Source organism: Lontra canadensis, unplaced genomic scaffold (genome assembly GCF_010015895.1).
Source record: "Lontra canadensis isolate GAN:19392208 unplaced genomic scaffold, GSC_riverotter_1.0 scaffold88, whole genome shotgun sequence".
NCBI lineage: Eukaryota > Metazoa > Chordata > Mammalia > Carnivora > Mustelidae > Lontra > Lontra canadensis.
The window spans coordinates 6,844,856-6,863,680 of record NW_022631082.1 but is presented as its reverse complement, the minus strand read 5'-3'; the positions used below and the strand labels follow the sequence as shown (position 1 = coordinate 6,863,680).

The 18,825-nt window shown below is 59.8% G+C and overlaps 2 protein-coding genes and 1 long non-coding RNA gene across 11 annotated transcripts in view; 2 read left to right on the top strand and 1 right to left on the bottom strand.

Moving 5' to 3' along the window:
* Nucleotides 1-150: 150 nt before the first annotated feature.
* Nucleotides 151-5,154, top strand: LYL1 (LYL1 basic helix-loop-helix family member). 2 transcript variants are annotated; one of them, XM_032835837.1, is made up of 4 exons: nucleotides 151-240; nucleotides 1,202-1,572; nucleotides 1,656-1,747; nucleotides 2,585-5,154. In XM_032835837.1, the coding sequence occupies exons 2-4, from the start codon at nucleotides 1,241-1,243 to the stop codon at nucleotides 2,998-3,000; spliced, it is 840 nt and encodes a 279-aa protein (XP_032691728.1). In that variant the 5' UTR covers nucleotides 151-240; nucleotides 1,202-1,240; the 3' UTR covers nucleotides 3,001-5,154. The 2 variants fall into 2 exon arrangements, with proteins under 2 accessions (XP_032691728.1, XP_032691727.1); XM_032835836.1 differs by having other exon boundaries at nucleotides 156-240; nucleotides 1,220-1,572.
* Nucleotides 5,155-7,757: 2,603 nt separating this feature from the next.
* The window catches only part of NFIX (nuclear factor I X), a 93,635-nt gene continuing 82,567 nt past the window's right edge, over nucleotides 7,758-18,825 (bottom strand). For 6 of the 8 annotated variants that reach the window (XM_032884166.1, XM_032884167.1, XM_032884161.1 and 3 more), the window contains 3 exons: nucleotides 14,459-14,606; nucleotides 12,284-12,375; nucleotides 7,758-7,782 (listed from right to left, as the gene is read on the bottom strand). In XM_032884166.1, the coding sequence (XP_032740057.1) occupies nucleotides 7,768-7,782; nucleotides 12,284-12,375; nucleotides 14,459-14,606 (255 nt within the window). In that variant the 3' untranslated portion in view covers nucleotides 7,758-7,767. The remainder of the gene's footprint in view (nucleotides 7,783-12,283; nucleotides 12,376-14,458; nucleotides 14,607-18,825) is intronic. The other 2 variants (XM_032884168.1, XM_032884165.1) reach the window with 1 other exon arrangement.
* Nucleotides 7,780-16,802, top strand: LOC116854174. The gene is made up of 3 exons (XR_004380103.1): nucleotides 7,780-7,930; nucleotides 13,438-14,986; nucleotides 16,610-16,802. It is a non-coding gene; the product is annotated as an uncharacterized LOC116854174 (long non-coding RNA).

Genomic DNA, 18,825 nt, shown 5'->3' with positions numbered 1-18,825 from the left:
CGGCGGGGAGCTGCTCACTTTCCCTCGAGGGATCCACGCCGCCTTCGCCGCGGCCTTCGGGAGCCCGGGAAGAGGCGCGGCCCCGACGCCGCTGCCTGGAGGGGGCGGCAAGCTCCCAGCGGCCGTGAACGCAGAGGCCGGATCGGATCGGGGCTACGAAGCCTGGCCTGAAACCCAACCGCATCCCGACCTTGAAGGACTGAGCCAGGGCACTCACCAAACAGCAGGACCAGTGCGGGGGTAAGAGGGGAGTCCGCCTGAAGGTGGGGGATCCTGGGAGTGCCTGTATTCATTTGATCATTGGTTCATTCATTCATTCATTCATGGGGGCACCTCCTTAGTGAGTCCAGGCCAGCTTCCCCAGGGCCTATCTACCTAGGAAGAGGGGACAGGGGAGCCAGGAGTCCCAGAAGTTGCTGGACACTCCAGGCCATGGGGCCAAAAGGTTTAAGCCAGGGTGCAAAGGCGTGGGTGGGGATGCAGATAGGAAATGGGGCGTGGGGGACATCAAGGAGGGCCAGAGAAGGATTGGGACATGACTGTAGGTACTGGGCAGTGGGGTCAGGGTTTGGGGATCCTGGGTCAGCATTTTTTATCACAGCGTCAGCAGTGGGGTTACAGGTCTAGTAAGGGGGACGTTTTCAGTGGGGGTGGGAGTCAATGGAGCAATTATGAGGGACTTTCAGGGTGTGACATGGAGGCAATGAGAAGAGCCCCCAGTGTCATAGCTGAGTGCCACATGGTCAGCTGAGGCGGGGGATCGGTGAAGGGTTGGAGTCCATTATAGAGGGATTCTAAGGTCACGTGGTATCAATGAGGGTCTCGAGATCAGATCTGAGGGTTACAGGGTCATTCTGGGGACACAGGCTCCATCCCAGCTTCCTTCCTCACCCCTCTCTCCAGACTCCAGCCGAGAAGGGATTCTGGAATAAGGGAAATTTGTTCAGAAGCTGGGCAACTGAGGTCCTTGTGGGTCACAAACAGCTCAGAGATGGCCCTGCTGAGCTCAGGGCCGCCCAGAGACCCACTAGTTACCTCCGGCCCTTGTGTCACATCCCCCTCGCATGTCCTGGTGGTTTCTGAGCCCACCTGCCTTCATGCACGGAACCACCCCCCCCACCACCACCACCCTTTCGCTCTCCTTTGAGGGCTCTGTTGGGCTAAGGGATGTGCTGGCATCTGATTCCTCCCTCCCCACTAGCTTCCTTCCCTCCCACAGGTGAGCACCCCCTCGGGGTCCATGTGCCCGCCCCAGGCCCAGGCAGAGGTGGGCCCCACCATGACTGAGAAGGCCGAAATGGTGTGTGCCCCCAGCCCAGCACCCGCTCCGCCCCCCAAGCCTGCCTCTCCTGGGCCGCCGAAGGTGAAAGAGATGGGCCACCAAGGCTCCTCACCCCCAAGGCTGCCCCCTGGCGTGCCAGTGATCAGCCTGGGCCACACCAGGCCCCCAGGGGTAACCATGGCCACCACGGAGTTGAGCGCCCTGCGACCCCCGCTGCTGCAGCTCTCTGCCCTGGGAACTGTCCCACCCCCCTTGGCCCTGCATTATCACCCTGACCCCTTCCTCAACAGGTCAGTGAAGGGCTGGGACCTGGGGGGAATCCAGGGCCAGGGTCCTTGCCCACAAGGCATTAGTGACCCACGACCCCTTACAGCCTCTACATTGGGCCGGCAGGAGCTTTCGGCATCTTCCCCAGCAGCCGGCTGAAGCGGAGACCGAGCCACTGTGAGCTGGAGCTGGCTGAGGGTGAGTATGACTTTGTGTGCACAGACAGCCACCTGCTGGGACTCCTGTCTGCCGCAGGGACACATGCAGGACAGCTCACACGAGGCCTCCAGTACTCAGGTTACACCCACGTGCAAAACCGCAGACCCGCGGCCAGCCCCACACAACCACAGCCACCCAACAAGCCACCAAGAGTCGTGGCATAATGCACCATGGCATGGGGGCCACAAGATGACAGCCCCACTAGAAGGCACAGCCACGCAGGAAACAGCCACAGGACAAGAACCACACAAGGAACAGCCACACAACCACAGTCACTTAGGACCGTGGCCCCACAAGAGTCAGCCACAGAACCACAGCCACACGACCACAACCACCCAGCAACGATCAGACATGACCACAGCCCTTTAGGTATACCAGTTCTCCCAGGACAGGACCACGCTGGCCCCTAGGGGACCTCTCAGACCCACGTGCACCTCCAGCCACATACAGGGGCATGCTCCAGAATGAAGACCACAGGGACAGCTCCCCAGACTGACAGCCACAGGGCACATGTCCCTCGGAATCTCAGCTGTTGACAGGAAGGTGTGGACAGAGATACAGAAGGCCCCAGTTGTCTGCAGCGGGGACCTGTGATGTCCTCCTCTAGGCTGCGGGGGTGAGGCGGGCGGGCGGAGCCGTGTTGCTCACTAGCAGGGGAGATATGCCCGGGTCCTGCTTGTGGATCCCTTGGATGGAGGGAGCCCCAGCCCACCGCCTATGTGGAAGTCCCCTCCCGAGGGCTCTGGGTGCCTGAAGCGAGGGCAGGAGCGTGCGCCTCCTGGGCCACGGCGCCAACCCAACCCCTCCTGTTCGTAGGGCACCAGCCCCAGAAGGTGGCCAGGCGCGTGTTCACCAACAGCCGGGAGCGCTGGCGGCAGCAGAACGTGAATGGCGCCTTCGCAGAGCTCAGGAAGCTGCTGCCAACGCACCCGCCCGACCGGAAGCTGAGCAAGAACGAGGTGCTCCGCCTGGCCATGAAATACATCGGCTTCCTGGTGCGGCTGCTGCGCGACCAGGCGGCTGCTCTGGCCGCAGGCCCCGCCCCGTCCGGGTCCCGCAAAAGACCCACGCATCGGGGCCCCAACGATGGCGCCCGCCGCGGGCCTTGTCGCAGGGCCGAGGCCGCGGTGCCCTCTCAGCCCGCGCCCCCGGCGGGCCCCGACGGCAGTCCCGACGGGGCGGCCCGGCCCATCAAGACGGAACGAGCGGCCGTGAGCCCTGAGGTGCGGTGACCTCCGCAGCGTTGCTTCTGAGCCGAGGGTCACCGGGAACTCAGCCCAGGGAAGTCAAGGGAAGGGCGGATGATGCCTTGCGCCTGCTCTGGGGCGAACTCCCCCGAAGAGGGAACAGTGAGGACGTCCCCAACGGGGAAAAGGGTCCCAGGGGTCTGGAAGGGCGACTGTCGCCCCCAGGGGGCCCCCCAGCAGACCACCTTTTTTTTTTTAATCACCCACCAACCGCTGGAAATAGCCTTTCCCGCGTCTCCCTCCCAGGGACGAGGTGCGGGAACCAATATGGCAGACAGCTCATCGGACTAAAGTGGTGCCTCTTTTTTCCGGGCTGGGGTCACCGAAAGAGGTGGGGAGGGACCGGGGAGTCTTTGCCCTTCTCACTGGCGCCCCCTCCTGGAGACTCATGGATACACGCTCCTTGACCGCATCCGCTGAGGCGCAGAACCGACGCGGCGACCCACCCACCGATCCCGAACCAGTCCCCGGATGAAGGCGTTATCGAAGGCTCGGGCGCTCTTACTTTTGTTTTTCTTTATTTCTTTATTTCACATACACATTAGCCATTCAATGGAGAAGCCGGAGAGAGTCAGGCAAAGATGGTATAACAGAAGCGCAGTGACGGGGGCGGGGCGGGGCGGGGCGGGGCGGAGAGGGAACATACGGGCTGGCTGCCTACTTGCATTCCGCTAGGACACTGAAAACCCAGAAAACAAAACAGACAGTAAACTACCCTTGTTTCTTATGTATCTCAGTGCAGAGACGGGGGTGGAGGGCAGAGAGAGGGGGAGACCAGGCTGAAGGAGGAGGAGCGGAGGGACAGGGGACGCTAAGGGGGAAGCACACCAAATCCATTAGTACTATATATAGAGATACTCGTATATACTGCGTTTCTTAGCCTAAGAAGAAACTTGTTTGACGGGACGGGCGGCCTTTGCGGTCCGCGATGCTGGTGCTGGTCGGGCGCACGGATCTCCCGGGAGGGGCCGAAGCGGGGCTGGCCCAGGCTGGCTTGGGGGGGGAGGGGGGCGCCCCGAGGGGGGGGGGGGGGGGGGAGCAGAGGCGGGGCTGGGGTGCCCCTCGGGCTCTCGATTGGGGGACGAAATTTCTCGTGACTTTATTGCTCCTTTATTTTCTCTCGTGTGGGGGGTCCGTTCAGCACGGTCGGGGTGAGGAAATGGTGGGTCGTCTGAGCCACCCGGCCCCTCTGGGACCCAGAGCGCGGCGTCCGCTCCGCCAGCACGGGGGTGAGAACAAGGCACTAGGTCGGCCGGCCAGCGCGGGGGCGGGTGTGTAAGGCAGTCGACGGGGCTGGTTGCAGGGTGGGGTGGGGCTGTGTGCGGGGCCGTGTGCGTGCGTGCGTGCGGGCGCGGGCCTGGGCGAATCGACCTGTCAGCTTGGCTGGTCCTGTCCTGGAGCTTCGAGCCTTCCTCGTGCTCCCCGGTGGGTGACGGGGGTAGGGGTAGGGGTGGAAGGAGTGATGTTGAGTCGGGGGCGCCGGGGAAAAGGAGGGGTAACTACCAACTTGCTGAGCGCGCTCCTGATAATGCTGGTGAGGGTCAAGTTGGCGTCTGGCTCAAAGAAGGGCGCTCGGGGCGGAGAGGGAGGGAGGGAGGGGACGTTTGTTCGTTGGCATTGACCTCTGCGGGGGAGGGGCTGGGGACCCCCCCGCCGCGCCCCCGTGCCCGGACGGGGATGAGGCGAGGAGGGGGCGCTGGGCCCTGGGGAGGGGGCGCCCGGGGAGACCCGCGGCCAGAGCAGCCCAGCCGCCGGGCGTATGCCGCTGTCCCGTTCCGTTAAACTCAACAAAGAAGGGATATGCGTGTTCCTAACAAGTGCAGGATATTTAATTGATTCATAAACTTATGTATAATAGTTTGTGGGTTTTTTTTAAAACGTACTTTATAATGTAAGAAGCACCAGGGTTTTTATGTTGAATTATCTTAAAAATAATTTTCTCTCGTCCTTTTCCTTTTTGATCTTGTGGTTTTGTTTTTTTTTTTTTTTTAATGTCCAGGTGTTTGTTTTTTTTTTTAAACTCTAAAATGTGAACGTTTCCTTCAGCCCTCCCACCGAAACCGAGAACGAACGACGAAACAAATAAAAACCCCAGATCATCCTCGTCAACGCAGGAAAACGACTTAAAAAAAAAAAAAACTGAAAACGAACGAAAAAAAAAAAAAGGAAAAAACACTCAGCTTTCGTTATCCCCGCGCAGGGCGGGGCAGGCCCAGTTCTTTTAGCGTCCCCAGAGCCGCGAGGACATTACAACAAAAATAGAATTTTTCTTAACAATCTCTTAACATACAAAGATAGGAAAACTCTCTGATGCATTGCACTTGGTTCAATGAAAAAAAAGTTCATTTCCCCCATATATATTTTTTGTGGGTTTTTTTTTTTTTTTTTCTCTTCTAACACGTCCCCACATCTCCTGTCGCCCTCGTCGCCCCTCGCCTGCCCCCTCACAACGACACTTGGGAAAGGAGCGGCCCCCACCCCCCTGCCCGCCCGGGCAGCGCCGCCGGGCGCGCTCCCGCCCCGGCCCAGCTGGCCTGCAGCTTCCGACCTCGCCCGGGCGGGCGCCCCGCAGACCCCGGCTCCCGCGGGCCCAGCGCGCCCGCGGCCCCGATTGTCTTCGAGGGAAGGGGCGCGTGTGGCCGGGCAGGGGGTCCCTTCCGCTCCCCTCTCAGCTCTGACCCTGTTTAGCCAACCAAACTGAAAAATCATTGCACTTTGACCGCGCGTCACGCCCGGCCCACCCGGCCCCCCCCCCCCCCCGCCCTACTCCCCACGCCCCACCCCCCCAGGCTCCCGCGGGATCCCCTATCCCCTGCTTCTCAGTCCCGGTCTTCCCCAGGGGCTGCACGGAGACGGGGGAGGGCCTTCGCTCAACTTCCAACAAAAGCCACTGCTGGGGCCAGCCACCTGGCGGCTTCCGGGTGAGGAGGCACCACTCGCCGGCCCCTTCAGGCCCAGGTCAGGGCCCTCTTCGCCTCCCCAGCCAGCTGCCTCCCTTCCTTCCTTCCCTCCCTCCCTGCTGGGGCCACAGCCTCACAAACTAGATTCACAATAAATAAAGCCCACAACCCACCCCTACGGTGCAATGTTGGGTTGACTGACTTTCAGAGGATCCTGACCTGTGCTTTGTGTTTTCATACAGTTAAGAAAGAGAGAGAGAGGCACAAGGACTCCAGAAGGGGGCCGAGGAAGGGAGATGCAGGGAGGAGGGAGTAAGGCACAGAAAGACAAGCCAGAGGGGCCAAGTCACACCCTGGAGGGGGGCTGGGCATGCTCTTGCTTCCCTCCCTCCCAGGGGGCTTCGGAAGACCCTCTGGACAGGTCCCCAACCATCCCTTGGTGGGGGAGGAAGGGGCTGCAGGGGGAGGGGGAGAGCTACTTCCTGTGGTGTGTTACCAAATTGTCCCCAAGTTGCTCAAATGGAGGAGTTCCCAGTTGCGACGGCAAAAGACCCAAACAATGAATGCCCCACCCCTAAAGAAAGAGTAAAGACATTACAGCTGAAATCCAGAAAGAAGTGGCCAAGAGGCCCATATGGTGGAGAAAGTGGGGTTGGGGGGACAGAGAAAGCTCCAAAAAAACTTGTGAAAAAGGACAACACCCAACACCCTCCAAAGGAACTGAAAGTCGGCGAGCAGGACGCCTACCTAGCGCAGGTGGGTGGCTTAGCCAGTGGCAGCGGCGGCTGCCTCGTCCTCCTCGCTCGGCTCCGGGGTCCCCTTTCTGCTCCACTCTCCGGCCCGGCCACAGCAGGGCTGTCTGTGTGAGGGGCAGGGGCAGGGACCGGTGGGGCGGAGCGAGGGCACCTGCATGCGGGGCTGGGGTGTGGGGGCGACCCTGGGGCCCACCTCCCCTCACTCGTGGCGCGGCGAGAGAGTGATTTTCCCGGCCTGCAGAGGGCAGGAAGAGGGGGCCTGTCCCAGGCTGGGACGGGCTGTCGTAGCATTCCGACTTTTTTCCTATGGACTGTACAGAGGGGTCTGGGGCCCTGAAACTAACCCCGAAGCTCAGGGTGGGGTGACAGGACACCCTCCATTGCAGGAGCAAGAAACTAGCTCCAGGGGCCTCTCCCTGCCCCCCGCCCCAGGGGCTTGTAGCCCGAAGGTAGGGCAGGGAAACCAGGAAGGCACCGGCCTCACCTAGTCCAGAGCAGCTGGGGGAAGAAGCCAGAGGCCAAGGCAGTGGGGGCTGGGGGGGCGGGTAGACAGGCAGGGAGGGGGCGGAGTCTGGAGGGAGAAACCCTCTGGATCTGCCCCCCATCATTTGTACAAGCTTGTCCTCTGGGCTCCCTAGTGAAGCTCTGGCCCGAGTTGGGGGTGGGGTTCCCCTAAGAAGGGTGAGGGTGGAGGACAGGCCCCTTTAGAACTGTGCTGGTTTCTTTGTTGGGTTGATTTTGTTCCTTCCCCGGAAGGTCGGGGCGGGTTAGGGAGGGGAGAAAGGCAGTTCTGCTGCATCCTTTCTTTCTTTCTGTCCTCTACTTAACAGAGTCCGTTTGCATGTTTCTTTCTGCTTGGCTGCTGGTGCACAGCTCCCCCAAGACCTCTTCCGAGGGCTCTCCGAGAACTGGGCTGCTTCTGGGGGCCTGCAGGGCTCCCCGGGCTGGAGGAGAGAAGGGCTGAGTGGCTGACGACGTCTAATTTTTGCTTTTCGGTGGGGCTGGGCTGGGGGATTTTTTCCACGTCTCAAAATTTCTTCTCCCCCCGTTTGAGGAACCTCTTCTTAACATTTTGTCATTTCTTTTTGTCGATCTTATCAGAGGAACCAGGACTGAAATGGGACAAAAAGAGGCCGTATTGAGAATAGCAGGGGCGAGTCTCTTCTGCGCCCACCTGGTCCGCAGACCGCAGGCTGGAGCCCAAGGCCCCTGGAGGGACCACCTCCAGCAGAGCCAAGGACACCAACACCCCACGAAGAGGTACATCCCCCTTATGTCGGTACCTCCTATGGGAATCCTGTCGCCCCCAAGAGACCCTGCCCCCCAGTGCTAGGGTCCAGCTGGCCTTCCCGTGGGCACTGTGCCCAGCGGGTGGGACCCCCATGGCTGGAGCTGGCACAGGCACAGACCTGGGATCTGGCCATGTTTCCAATTGTTTAGGTTTTTGTATGGGTCCTGCAGGGTGGGGAGGATGCCAGGCTGGAGCTTTTGTCCCCAGAGGGGTTTTGGGAGTGGGGTGGGGGTGGCTCAGCTTCTTGCTGAGTTTTCTTTCTGTCTCTTTGGATTAAAAGCAGAAATTCCCGTCTGTACTCCCCAGCCAAGGTCCCACAGGCTGAAAGGCTGGGGTGGGGGGACAGCACATGGCTTCAGTCCCTAGCAGTCCATGGCCTGGGGGAGGGGCCTCATAGCCCACTGTGCTTGATCCTCTACCCTGGGGCACCTGGCGCAGGGGAAGGACCCGAGTCTCCCTGGGGCGGGAGGCGCTTCCCTCAGGGTGCCAGCAGGGGGAGCCGCCTTCCCACAAACCAGTCTTGGTGGCTCCTCATCACAAAATACACCTGACCCAGAGGCTGGGCGGCCTGGCAATGCCCTCCATCAAAGGCTCTGGCCCCACCTTGTGGCCAAGGGGCGGCGGGGGAGGGGAGGGGAGGGAGCTTTTCTCCTATCCAGTCTACAGGACCTGTGCAGACCTACTAGTACCCTTGGGGCCAGAAAATGGTCCCTGAAAATGTATTTCGGGACATCTCCCAGGCTCTGGGTCACAGATCTGAAATGCCCAGCAGGGCTAACCACAGAGCTGGCACTGGGTAGTAACCCATCCTACCCGTGCTCCAAGTCCACACAGAGCCGGGTGGGGAGAGTGGGGCTGGCCTGACCGAGGCTACATGGTCTGCCCTCACAGCCCAGCCAGGACTCGGACACAGGGGAAGGTTCCAAGTCGATGTTCCTACCCGCCACACGTGGCATGCTCTCAGGGAGCCCAGGGCCAAGGCTGCCACACCAGAGTGAGGCCCCCGGGGCAGCGAGATCAGCCAGCTTTTCAAAAGAAGCCAGAAGTCCTGACGGCATCGCATGCGAAAGCTGTCAGTGTTTAAAACCACTTGTTTAAGCCGCACAGATTATGCCCGCTGGCTGGACCCGCCCCTCAGGCTCTGGTCTGGGTCCACGGGCAGTCTTCTACTGAGGGATGAACACATGGAGTTGTAGTGTTAAAAAGGGCCTGGAAGATTACCTAGAACCTTCTTCAACAATGGAAACGTTCCCTGTTTGTCCTATCCAGTGTGGTAGCCACGAGCCTCATGTGGCATCTCAGCAAGTGAAATGTGGCTGACGTTACTAAGGACTAAAGTTTTCTCTAGTAGGTTATTTACATTTTTTTTTAAATTAGAGATAGAGCGTGTGCACAGGCAGAGGGAGAGGCAGAGGGAGAGGGAGAAGCAGACTCCCCCCACCCCCGATGAGCAGGGAGCCTGATGTGAGACTTGATCCTAGGAACCTGGGATCACGACCTGAGCCGAAGGCAGACGCTAAATGGCTGAGCCACCCAGGTGCCCCTCTAGTTTGTTATTTAATTTGAACTTCAACAGCCACACATGGCCAGGACCTGCCCCACTGGATGGTGCAGGTGGAGGGCATTTGGAAGAATGGGGGCTTGGGGTTGTCACGATGACTGGGTGCTGCTGGCATTTACTGGGTGGGCAGAGATGCCCAACTTCCTGCCACGTGCTGGCCCACACCCAGAGACCTGCCCTCCTGTGGCGGAGCTCCTGGACGAACTGCCCAAGGTCCAACCCCATCAACTAACTACAGGTCTTTAAAGGGAGGCTCGCGGGATACCTGGCACTGCACGGGGGAAACCCAGGCCGAAAGCACCCCGAGTTCGGCAGGAGCAGAGTCAGCAGCCAGCACCTAGGCTTCCAGTCCTGGCCTGAGAAGGGAGCCGCCTGGGAGAGCCCCTATCCCTGAGGTCTAAGGCCTCCGTGTTCTCTGGGACCCCCTTCCCAAGGGGAGACAACGCAGGAACCCTTAGAGCACCGCTGTGGAAGCCTGGCCCGCCCCCTCCCTGTAAAGGAAAGGAGGCAGGTGACAACGGGGACATAGAGAGCCCGCTTGGCCCCTCTTTGTCGGACCAAGCCAAGGCTCCAGGCTGGTTCCCTTGGAGCTGCACGGGAGGGGGAAAACCACCAGTGCTCAGATTGGGAAGCCCCTCCTGCGCCCCCCCACCCCGCCCCACAGACCAGGAAGACCCCAGTTCAAGGCCTGGAGTTTAAGACAAAGGTGGTTCCAGGATAGCTCCCCAGCGCCTCCCCACAGGTCCCGGGGGGGGGGTCAGCTTTTTCTGCTCACCCTTTCTGCTTCCTGAGCCAGGTCCAAAACTGATTAAAACTAAGTAAAAAGCGCTGTCCAGGGAATGACAAAATTGCTAAAATTCTCTTTTCTTCCCTCATTCTATTGTTCTCTCTCCATCTGGTGCTCCCGAGATCAGCTAAAGTCACTGGTTACTGTGGAAACCGCCCCCCACTGTACCCCCTGCGCCCGCTGCAGCCGCCTGCCTGCCCCCAGGCCCAAGGGCTCTCGGCTGTGTGGGCCTTGTCCGGCTCCAGTCTCCCCCACCGTCACCCCCAGACACACCTGCCTGCTGGGGCCCGGGGCTCAGGCTGCTTTGCAAAACAAGGGGGAGAAAGACTGTTTCCCAAACTTGCCTCAAAGTCTGCCTTGGCCCCAAAGTCCAAGCAAAGTAAGCAGAGAAAGTGAAGAAGGGAAAGCACACGGAGGCAGGCGGAAACAGGGTGAGCAGGGAGGACTGACGGCAGTGGTCCCCAAGAGCAAGCCAGCAACGGGGAGCTCAGAGCTACAGGCGCTGGGGCAGAGGGAGGGAGGGAGGGAGAGAGGGCGGGCGGGCGGGAGCGATGGAGCCCTGCCGCCTGGTGCCAGCCCAGAGCCAGGAGGGGAGGCCCGCCTGCTGTCCCTTCCTCTGGCACCCCCTCCCGCCCTCTGCCAGCAGGGCTCTCTCGGCCTCCCTGGCACAGAGCAGCGGAGGGGGCTGGCTCCAGCCCCTGCTCAGAGCCATTGTTTTTCTTCTCAACACCCCCAAGTTCAAGTTCATCTGGGTGTTACATCATGTCTGGTTGCTCCTGGAAACCAGACGGGTCAGACGTGACTCTGGGGAAAGGGGGTGGGAAGCTGGAGGGGGTTGAAGTTCCCCTCCCCTCCCCTCCTTGCCACTAGGGAGCTCTGAAGTTTGAAGTTTGACAAAGTTTTTTGGCCTTTTTTTTTTTTTTTTTTTTTTGAGGGAGGGAAAGGAAAAGGGAAAAAAAACAAAACCTCAAACCACACACACAAAACTTCCATCCACCGACTTTCTCTGGACTCAGGCCTCAGAGCAGTAAAGGAGCAGGAGCAGCAAGAGGTGGCCCTGGGGCTCTGGGCTGGGGTGGATTTCCTGGGGCGGAGAAAAAGCCTCCAGGCCTTGGGCTCACAGGGTGGTGTTTTGGTAAAATGTGCAAAAGAGAAAGATTATTTGCATGTTCCTTTCCGAGAAGCCTGGGGCTTTGTAAAACCGGCCTCCACCCTGCTCCTGAGGTGGGTCCTCCCCGCACCCCAAGGCCCCGGGGCTCTGTGAGCTAGTCGCAGCCTCTGGGGGACAGGCACAGGGAGGAGGGGGCCCACGTGCGTGCAAGAGCACAGATGCCTGTACAAAACCAGATCCAGGGCATTCCAGCAGGAAGGCTGGAGTTTTCCTTGTGAGAACTGGGGACGGGCGGGAGCTGGACTGGAGGTTCCAACAGCCCGGCCTCCCCTCTAACGGGATTCATGGGGACCTGAGGGAGGGGCCTCCAGGGTGGCAACAGGCCCTGCCCTACCCTGGGTGCCAGAGTCTCTGGGCAATCAGCCCACCAGGACGGCTCTGTCCCTCCTCCACCCCTTGCCCAGCCCACCCAAAGCCAAGGAAGAAGGGGAGGGCTGGGGGCCAGGGCTTCCAGCTGGAGAGGGAGGAGAGCAACAGGCAGAAGCTGTCCTCTTCCTGACGGGGCCTCGGGCTACCACCAGGCCTGGCCCAGAGCGCCTCTAGCCTCAGGTCTTTGGCCGCCTTCCCCAGGGCCGGGGCTGTCAGAGCTAATTATCCAATTAGCTGATTAGCTAGGGGACCTGGGGGCTGCCTGGGGAGGCAGGCTCAGCTGGGCTTGCAAAAGCCTGGGCCCTCCAGCCCTGCCGTAGCCCCTTCTCCCGGATTGGCCTCAAGGAGCCAGCGTCTTCCCTCACGCCCATGATGCCCCCGCCCCTGCCTCTTCCCCCTGCGCCCACATCCACATCGCGGGTGGAGCCTCCTACCTGAGACTGCTGTGGGATGTTCAGAAAGTTGCCGTCCCGGGGTCCGATGCTGACAAACCGGTTGGCAGAGGAGGCGCCTGTCGTTGCGAATGCTGTGGGGAGCAGGGAAGAGAGGGAGAGACCCCGTGAGGCCTTGGGGCCTGCCCGGGCACTGCCCTTCGGGGCTGCTGAGAGAGGGAGAGACTGGATTAGACCATGCTGCCAGGGCTTAGGCTGGCAGTGAGAAGGACAGGCCAGAGGGGTCCCATCACCCGCTCACTGACCAGGAGCACACACTGTCCCCCACCCCTAGCATTCCACCTCAGCCAGATGTCCTCTCTCCTGGCCCAGAGTGTGGGAGGGGCCCTGGAGGCTTTAGCTGAGGTCCCATAGACCCTGCTGTGTCCCCAAAGCAGGCACCGAGCAGGTCTGAGGCTAGCCCCCGTTGAAGCAAGGCACCCGTGCTTTCCCACGGACTCTCTTGGGTCTTGGGAAGAGGGAGCCTGGGAGGGCGGGATGCTGGGGGCTCAGCCGGACCGGCCCCACCCTGCTCAGGGAAGGCCGGCTCAGCCAGGCCTCCTCTCCGACCAGGGCAGCTAGGCCAGTGCTGCATCACAGAACCACGCTGGGTAGTCCCAAGGATGGGGCTGATGGCTCAGGGAACTTGCAGGGGTCCAGTGGAGGGCTGAGTTGGATGGGACAGGGGCAGAGAGAGGAGCTGGCTGCCAGCTTGGACCCAGCAGGCGTCCTCCTCCTCTGATGCATGAGCCAGAGCCTGTGGTACTGCGGTCCCCAGGGCCTGACACAGGCCAAAGCACAGGAGGAGGTGGCAGAGCCCCAGGGCTTGGGGGCCCATGAGCAGTTCTGGAGCCTGAGGGACAAACAGGCAGCCCAACACCCCTGAGCTCTTCTCAGGTTTTCTGGCTGGAACCCTATGGGAGGGAATGGGTTGTGCACCCCCAGCAGGGTGGATGTCCCCAGAAGGAACAAGAGTGTCACAGGCTGCCAGGGATTCCCCCCACACACACCCTCTACCAGATACACCCCAGGGACTGCATGCTCACCAGATACTGTCCAGGGCGCCCCCCAGCCACTCTGCCGCCTGGCGCCTCCTCCCCCACCCTGCCCACCTCCAATGACCATGACCATGACTTCGTGTCTTATGGCGGATGCAGATGGGAAGGAAGATGGCATGAAGAGGATGGAGAGGGGAAAAGAACTCAAACCATGAGAAAGAAGGCAACAAAGAGCGCGAGACGGAGGAAAGTGAGATGGGCCGCCCCTCCCACTGCGGACCAGGCAGTCCTGGCCTGTGGTCTGCCGGCCCCCAGAGCGCCCACCCTCTGCCCGCAGACGGCACACCGCCCACCCTCCACCTCTCCTGTCCTTCACACGTCGGGTCTACCTTGGGCCTCTCAACTCAGATTTTTCTTTTCCCTTTAACAAAATTTGTCATTGGTTAAAAGAGAGAGAGAGAGGAAGAGAAAGAGATGAAGTAAGCCGAGGCCGAGAGCCCTCCCTTGTCCTTGGAACAGTCAACCTGGGAAAGGGAGAGGGATGGGAGGAGGAAAAAAAAAAAAAAAAAGAAAAGAAAAAAAAAAAAGAGGAACAACGAGAAACCAAATGTGAGATTGAAGGGGAGGAGGTCAGGGACCGGCCTGCTGTACAGTTAGAGGCCCAAGGGCCCCGGAATGGAGGTGAGGGGGCAAGGCCAAAAGGGGATGGTGGTGGCGTCACCTTGTGGTCACATTTAATTTTTTTTTGGTGTAGCGGGGCACAACGAAACAACAAAAATCAAAAAACAAAAAAACGAAAAATGAAAAAAAACAGCAATCAGGCATGAAGATGGCATGGCTGCGCCTCCCCGCCCCCCTCCCACCCTGGCCAGCACCCCTGGCCTGCGTGCCCCACTGTGCTCCCCCTCCCGCCCCGGGGAGGGGCCTGGGCCAGGGGCCCCCCGGCTAGGAGCCGCGGGTGGGCAGGGGGGCTCGTGGGGTGCTGGCTGGTGCAACTGAGGCCCCGGAGGCCGTGACTGGGGGCTCAGCTCTGCTCTTGTCCGGGTGGGAGGCTCCATGGCGCTCTGGGTTGGGGGGCTCTGGCGGTGGGCGGGGCAGGGGTTTTTCTTTTTGCCGTGGAGACTGTTTGGATGGGCCAGGGATGCTGGGCGTTGTGGTTTCGGTTTCATCGTCCACTTACAAGGTGATGGAGGAGTCAAGGCGGCGCCGTCTGGGGCAGTGCTGGTGGATTTGGAATCAGGCATAGGAAGGGGCACAGGTCTGGCCACTGGAGGCGGCGGCGGTAGCAAAAATGACCCCGGGACTTTGCCCTGGCCGCTACCGTTGGGCTGCGAACAACATAAATAGAGTGACGCATGAAGGCACATCCCACACAGACACACGCTCCCCTGCGCGGCCACGCCAGCTCGCTCCTGAGAGCGGGCGCTCCCGGTGGAAGATGCAGGACGGGGTCGTCTCCTCCGGGGCACGGGGTGGGTGAGGGTGTGAGGCTTCTATTTGGTCTCTCAGGTGTTTCTCTTTTTTTTTTTTTTTTTTTTTTTTTTTTTTTGTGGTCCTCTTTTGAAGTTGTGGGAGGGACGAAAGGGGGTGTCCGACGAGTGGTTTGTTATTTCTTAGGGAACATGTTTTAGGTACCAAAACATGCCATCTCGCCACCTAAGCAGCTGCCCCTAGCACGCTCGTGCTCTTGGAAGACCTGCCTCAGCAGGTAAGATGCGCCAGCTCACCCCCCACCGTCCCTGAAAACACACGCAGGCCTCCCCTCTGCGGGCCCCTGGGGTGGGGCCGGCCGACCCAGCCAAGGACCACAGGCCCTCGGGCGTCTACCCCGCATCACAGCCCAGGGAGACGCCGCGTGCTGGGGGTCTTGCCCTGGACTCCGGCAGCCTGAGAATCGTGGGGTGCCGGCCCATTTTCTACAGAACGGCCCAAGAGGAAAATCCGCCGCTGCCAGCCGCAGTCCCGAGGCTCTTGGAGAGGACTTCCCTGTACAGGGCCCTCCGAAGCCTGGGAACCTGGCCGCCAGCTCCATTGCTTGGATCTATTCCCTCTTCTGCCTCAAACTTGAATCTCCTCCCTAAGCCCCGTGTACGCCTTGTGCACATCAGCCTTTGGGACTCAGGGATGGAGGCCCCACAGGGAGGGGCAGAGGTCCCTGGCCTCTTGCAGGCACAGCTTCCTGGAGCTCTGGGCAGCGCTCTTGATGACCACCTGCAGCCTGGGCTCAGGGTGGGGGGCTAGAACTCTGAGTCCTAAACGGTCCCCTCTCCCGAGAGGCAGAGCTCTGCCCCCCCAGCCACCCAGGTGCAAGGCTCAAGGAGGCTCCCGTGCTGCCCCTTCTGTTGGTGGGCGAACCCCACGGAGTCCACCCCCTTGATGTCTCCAGCCGACCCAACCTCTATCCTCACTGGTTCCACTGGACTAGGATCACGAGACTCCCAAGGGGTCTCCCCTGTGCTAACAGGGTCCTCTAAGGACACTCAGCGTCTCGGCGCCCGGCTCCGTACCACGTACTTTACCCAGGTGGTGACCGATGCTCCCCCAACCCCACCCACCGTGAGGCAGCAGTTTTCGCCTGGGCTAGGGGTGACAGGGTGGATTCTGCCCCGGCAGGGGGCATTAACAACGTCTGGAGACATGTTGGGTAGCACCACTTCTGGGGGTGCTGCTGGCATCTGGGGTGGGGCGGAGTCCGGGGATGCTGCTAAACACCCCACAAGGCACGAGATGGCCCCCAAGATAAAGGCCCAACAATCCAAACGTTACTAGTGCCATGGCTGGGAAACCCTGATTCAAGGGAAACTTGATTCTCCCCCCTTGCACAACTGGGGAAACTGAGGCTCTGCAGCTGAGTGGTTTATCCAAAGTCACCGAGCTGTGACTGGTGAGGCCGGAAATTCACAACCATGTCTCTCTCACTCCGGGGATCCTGGGGATTTTTTCCAGTGGGCTCATCCCACCCCTCATCCCAAAATCCAAAAGCACTCAGGCTACTGCCCTCCCCTCCCACAGGTGTGACTGCGTGTAACATCAAACACGAGCCCCCTGGTTGGGCATCCAAGGCCCCTGTGGTGGAGCCCAGATGGGGTCTTCCACCATTCATGCCTCTATGTTCACCTCCTCCCAAGTACTTCCCACTACAAACAAACTGGAGTTTCCAGAACATAGCCTAAGCAGTTGGGGGCTGCACCCGTGCTCACTGTAGAACCCTCTGTCTACAACACCCCTTCCCACACCCCTTAAGTCCGGCTCAGAAAACACCATCCCCAACCTGGGACCAGCCAGATACCCTAAATCACCATCCATCTCTCTCTCTGCCTTTTTTTCCTAGGATGGTCGTGACCTCCACCGTAGCCTTTGAAGCAGGCTGCCTCCCAGGCTCCCCAGCAAGCCCGGGGACAGCCACCTCTGTGTGGCCCAGACATGCTGCACTTTCAAAACATCGAGCCCCATGTCTGACCTGTGCCGGCCACACCCTTCTGAGTTCTGGCCACCACCTCCCATCACCTCTAAAGACCAGCACCTAGTCTCTCCAAATGGTTCCCTTGACTTGCTCTTTCCTGCCCACTCAGAGGTCCTCTGACAAAAGCAGGCAGGGGCTGCTGATCTCTGCGTCCTGGGCCCTTTGTGCCAGGTGCCCTTTCAGAAATAGGCAACTGCCTTCCTCCAGCAGAGCAGGAAACGCAAGTCTCGAGAGATCACAGCCTCACTCCTTTATTCTGCGCCATCCTGTGCTTGCCGCCCCTCTCCCCAGGGGCTGGGACCCATGGCCCTCCAGGCAGCCCTTGCTCCTACAGGGTGCCCTGTGCCTCCTTCTAGTCCTCAAGACCCTGTCTCCCCTCAGGAGGACCTAAATCACTCATCGCTCTTGATGAAGCCAATCCCAGCCCGACACGGCCAGACATCGAACACTGCTGATTTACAACATTTAGTTTCTGGAAGCTACTTCCAACCAGGCTACGGTATCTCAGCTCTGATTGGAGTACAAGTTGAGGTTTTAAAAATCTCGAGGTCTTGTGATTTTGCAGTGCCTTGAAACCTCACGAGTTAAAAGCTAGAAGGAACCTGGAGATGGGATAGCTCTTCACTTTCAACAGACAGATGAAGACGAGGCCTGGCGGCTCCAGCGCTGATGCCTGAGGCTGACCTACAACCGGTCTTTCTGCCTCCCGGGGTCACGCTATCCCATCGGGCCCTGTGACTTCTCCATCGGTTCACTTGGTGGCCTCTTCTCTCTGCCAGAAACACAGCTAACCAGGCATCCTCCTGCCCTTTGCGTCTCCTCTGAGTGGTGTGTCCACTTGGCCTTGGCCTTTACCGATCTGGCTCTTCTCAAGTAGGGCCTCTTGCTGTAGTCCGAGGATGAGCACGGGGGTGGTGCCTGGAAACCCTTTTGCAAATCGTAAAAATTTTGTATGCGTACTTTTTCTTTCTGCGAAGATGCTCTGTAACTTCACGTTCTCAAAGAGGTTAGGAATTTACTCCTTCAGGCTTTAGATCAATGGTTCTCAAAGTGGGTCACCTGACCAGAAACAGCATCGGCTGGGAACTTGGGGGGAAATGCAGATTCTCGGCCCCACCCAGGTCTGGGGGATCCGAATCAGGTGAGGCCCAGGCACCTGTGTGTTAGTGAGCCTTCCAGGTGATTCGTGCATGCTAAGGCTGAGAAACTCTGCTCTGGAGGCAGCCACGGACCCAGAGCAGCCTGCTACTGCTATTGCCGGTCACCAGGTCAGCTGCAGAGCCTGGGGCCTCTGGCTCGCTCCTCCAGAGCCTGCAGCCGAGCCCCAGAGAGCAGGCTCACTGAAGACACGCCCTTCTCCTCTCTGGGCACAACAGGCCAGGAGAGGAAACCCAGAGACTGCTCCCCAGCTGGGCTAGGCTCTTCTGTTTAACCAGACTGCCTGCTCGCCCTCCTGCCTGTAGTATTTTATCCACGGTCTACTCGGAGCAAGCATCTGCCTTCTGGACCAGACAAGCCCTTAATCTTGAACGCTCAAGTCAAGGGAGAGGCTCAGGACCCAGCCATCATCAGGAGGCTTAAGGACAGACTGACCCATACTCCCGAAGATCCTGTGCGTTCGCTTTGGCTCTTTGGGCTAAACTGGCCCCTCAGGTCAGTCTCATTTTGGTTCCAAACCCCAGCTGCCTCTGTGGGTGAGAAGGCAGGCAAGGTGGGGTTCCCGGACTCTCTGATCCATATTCCAGACCCCAGGGCCCTTGGGCGCTGGGACATGGGCTTGTAGCTCCCATAGACTCTGCTGTCATCTCTGAAGGAACCGTAGTAGCTGTCAAGGGTCATGGCCACTTCCCCCTCCATGCCCCTAAAAGTGGACAGAGCTTGTCCAGAGAGGTGGGCAAGGCTCTGAGAGAGCTAAGGGGCTACAGAGCCAGCGAGAGAGAACCTCACAGGGAAAAGGAGACAAGGAAAGTAGAAGGAGGGAGAACAGGAGAGAGGGAAGAGGACCGGCTTCCGCTCTGGACAGCAAGAGCGAGGAGGCTGAGCCATAACCCTGCCCCAAATCAATGCACCAGCACTTAGCAAAT

What these genes read in the sequence shown, in the direction of transcription:
- LYL1 (XM_032835837.1), top strand. Translation starts at nt 1,241, where the DNA reads ATGTGCCCGCCCCAGGCCCAGGCAGAGGTGGGCCCCACCATGACTGAG. An exon ending in CCTGACCCCTTCCTCAACAG is followed by an intron (nt 1,573 to 1,655) that starts GTCAGTGAAGGG and finishes GACCCCTTACAG; the next exon opens with CCTCTACATTGGGCCGGCAG. An exon ending in TGAGCTGGAGCTGGCTGAGG is followed by an intron (nt 1,748 to 2,584) that starts GTGAGTATGACT and finishes TCCTGTTCGTAG; the next exon opens with GGCACCAGCCCCAGAAGGTG.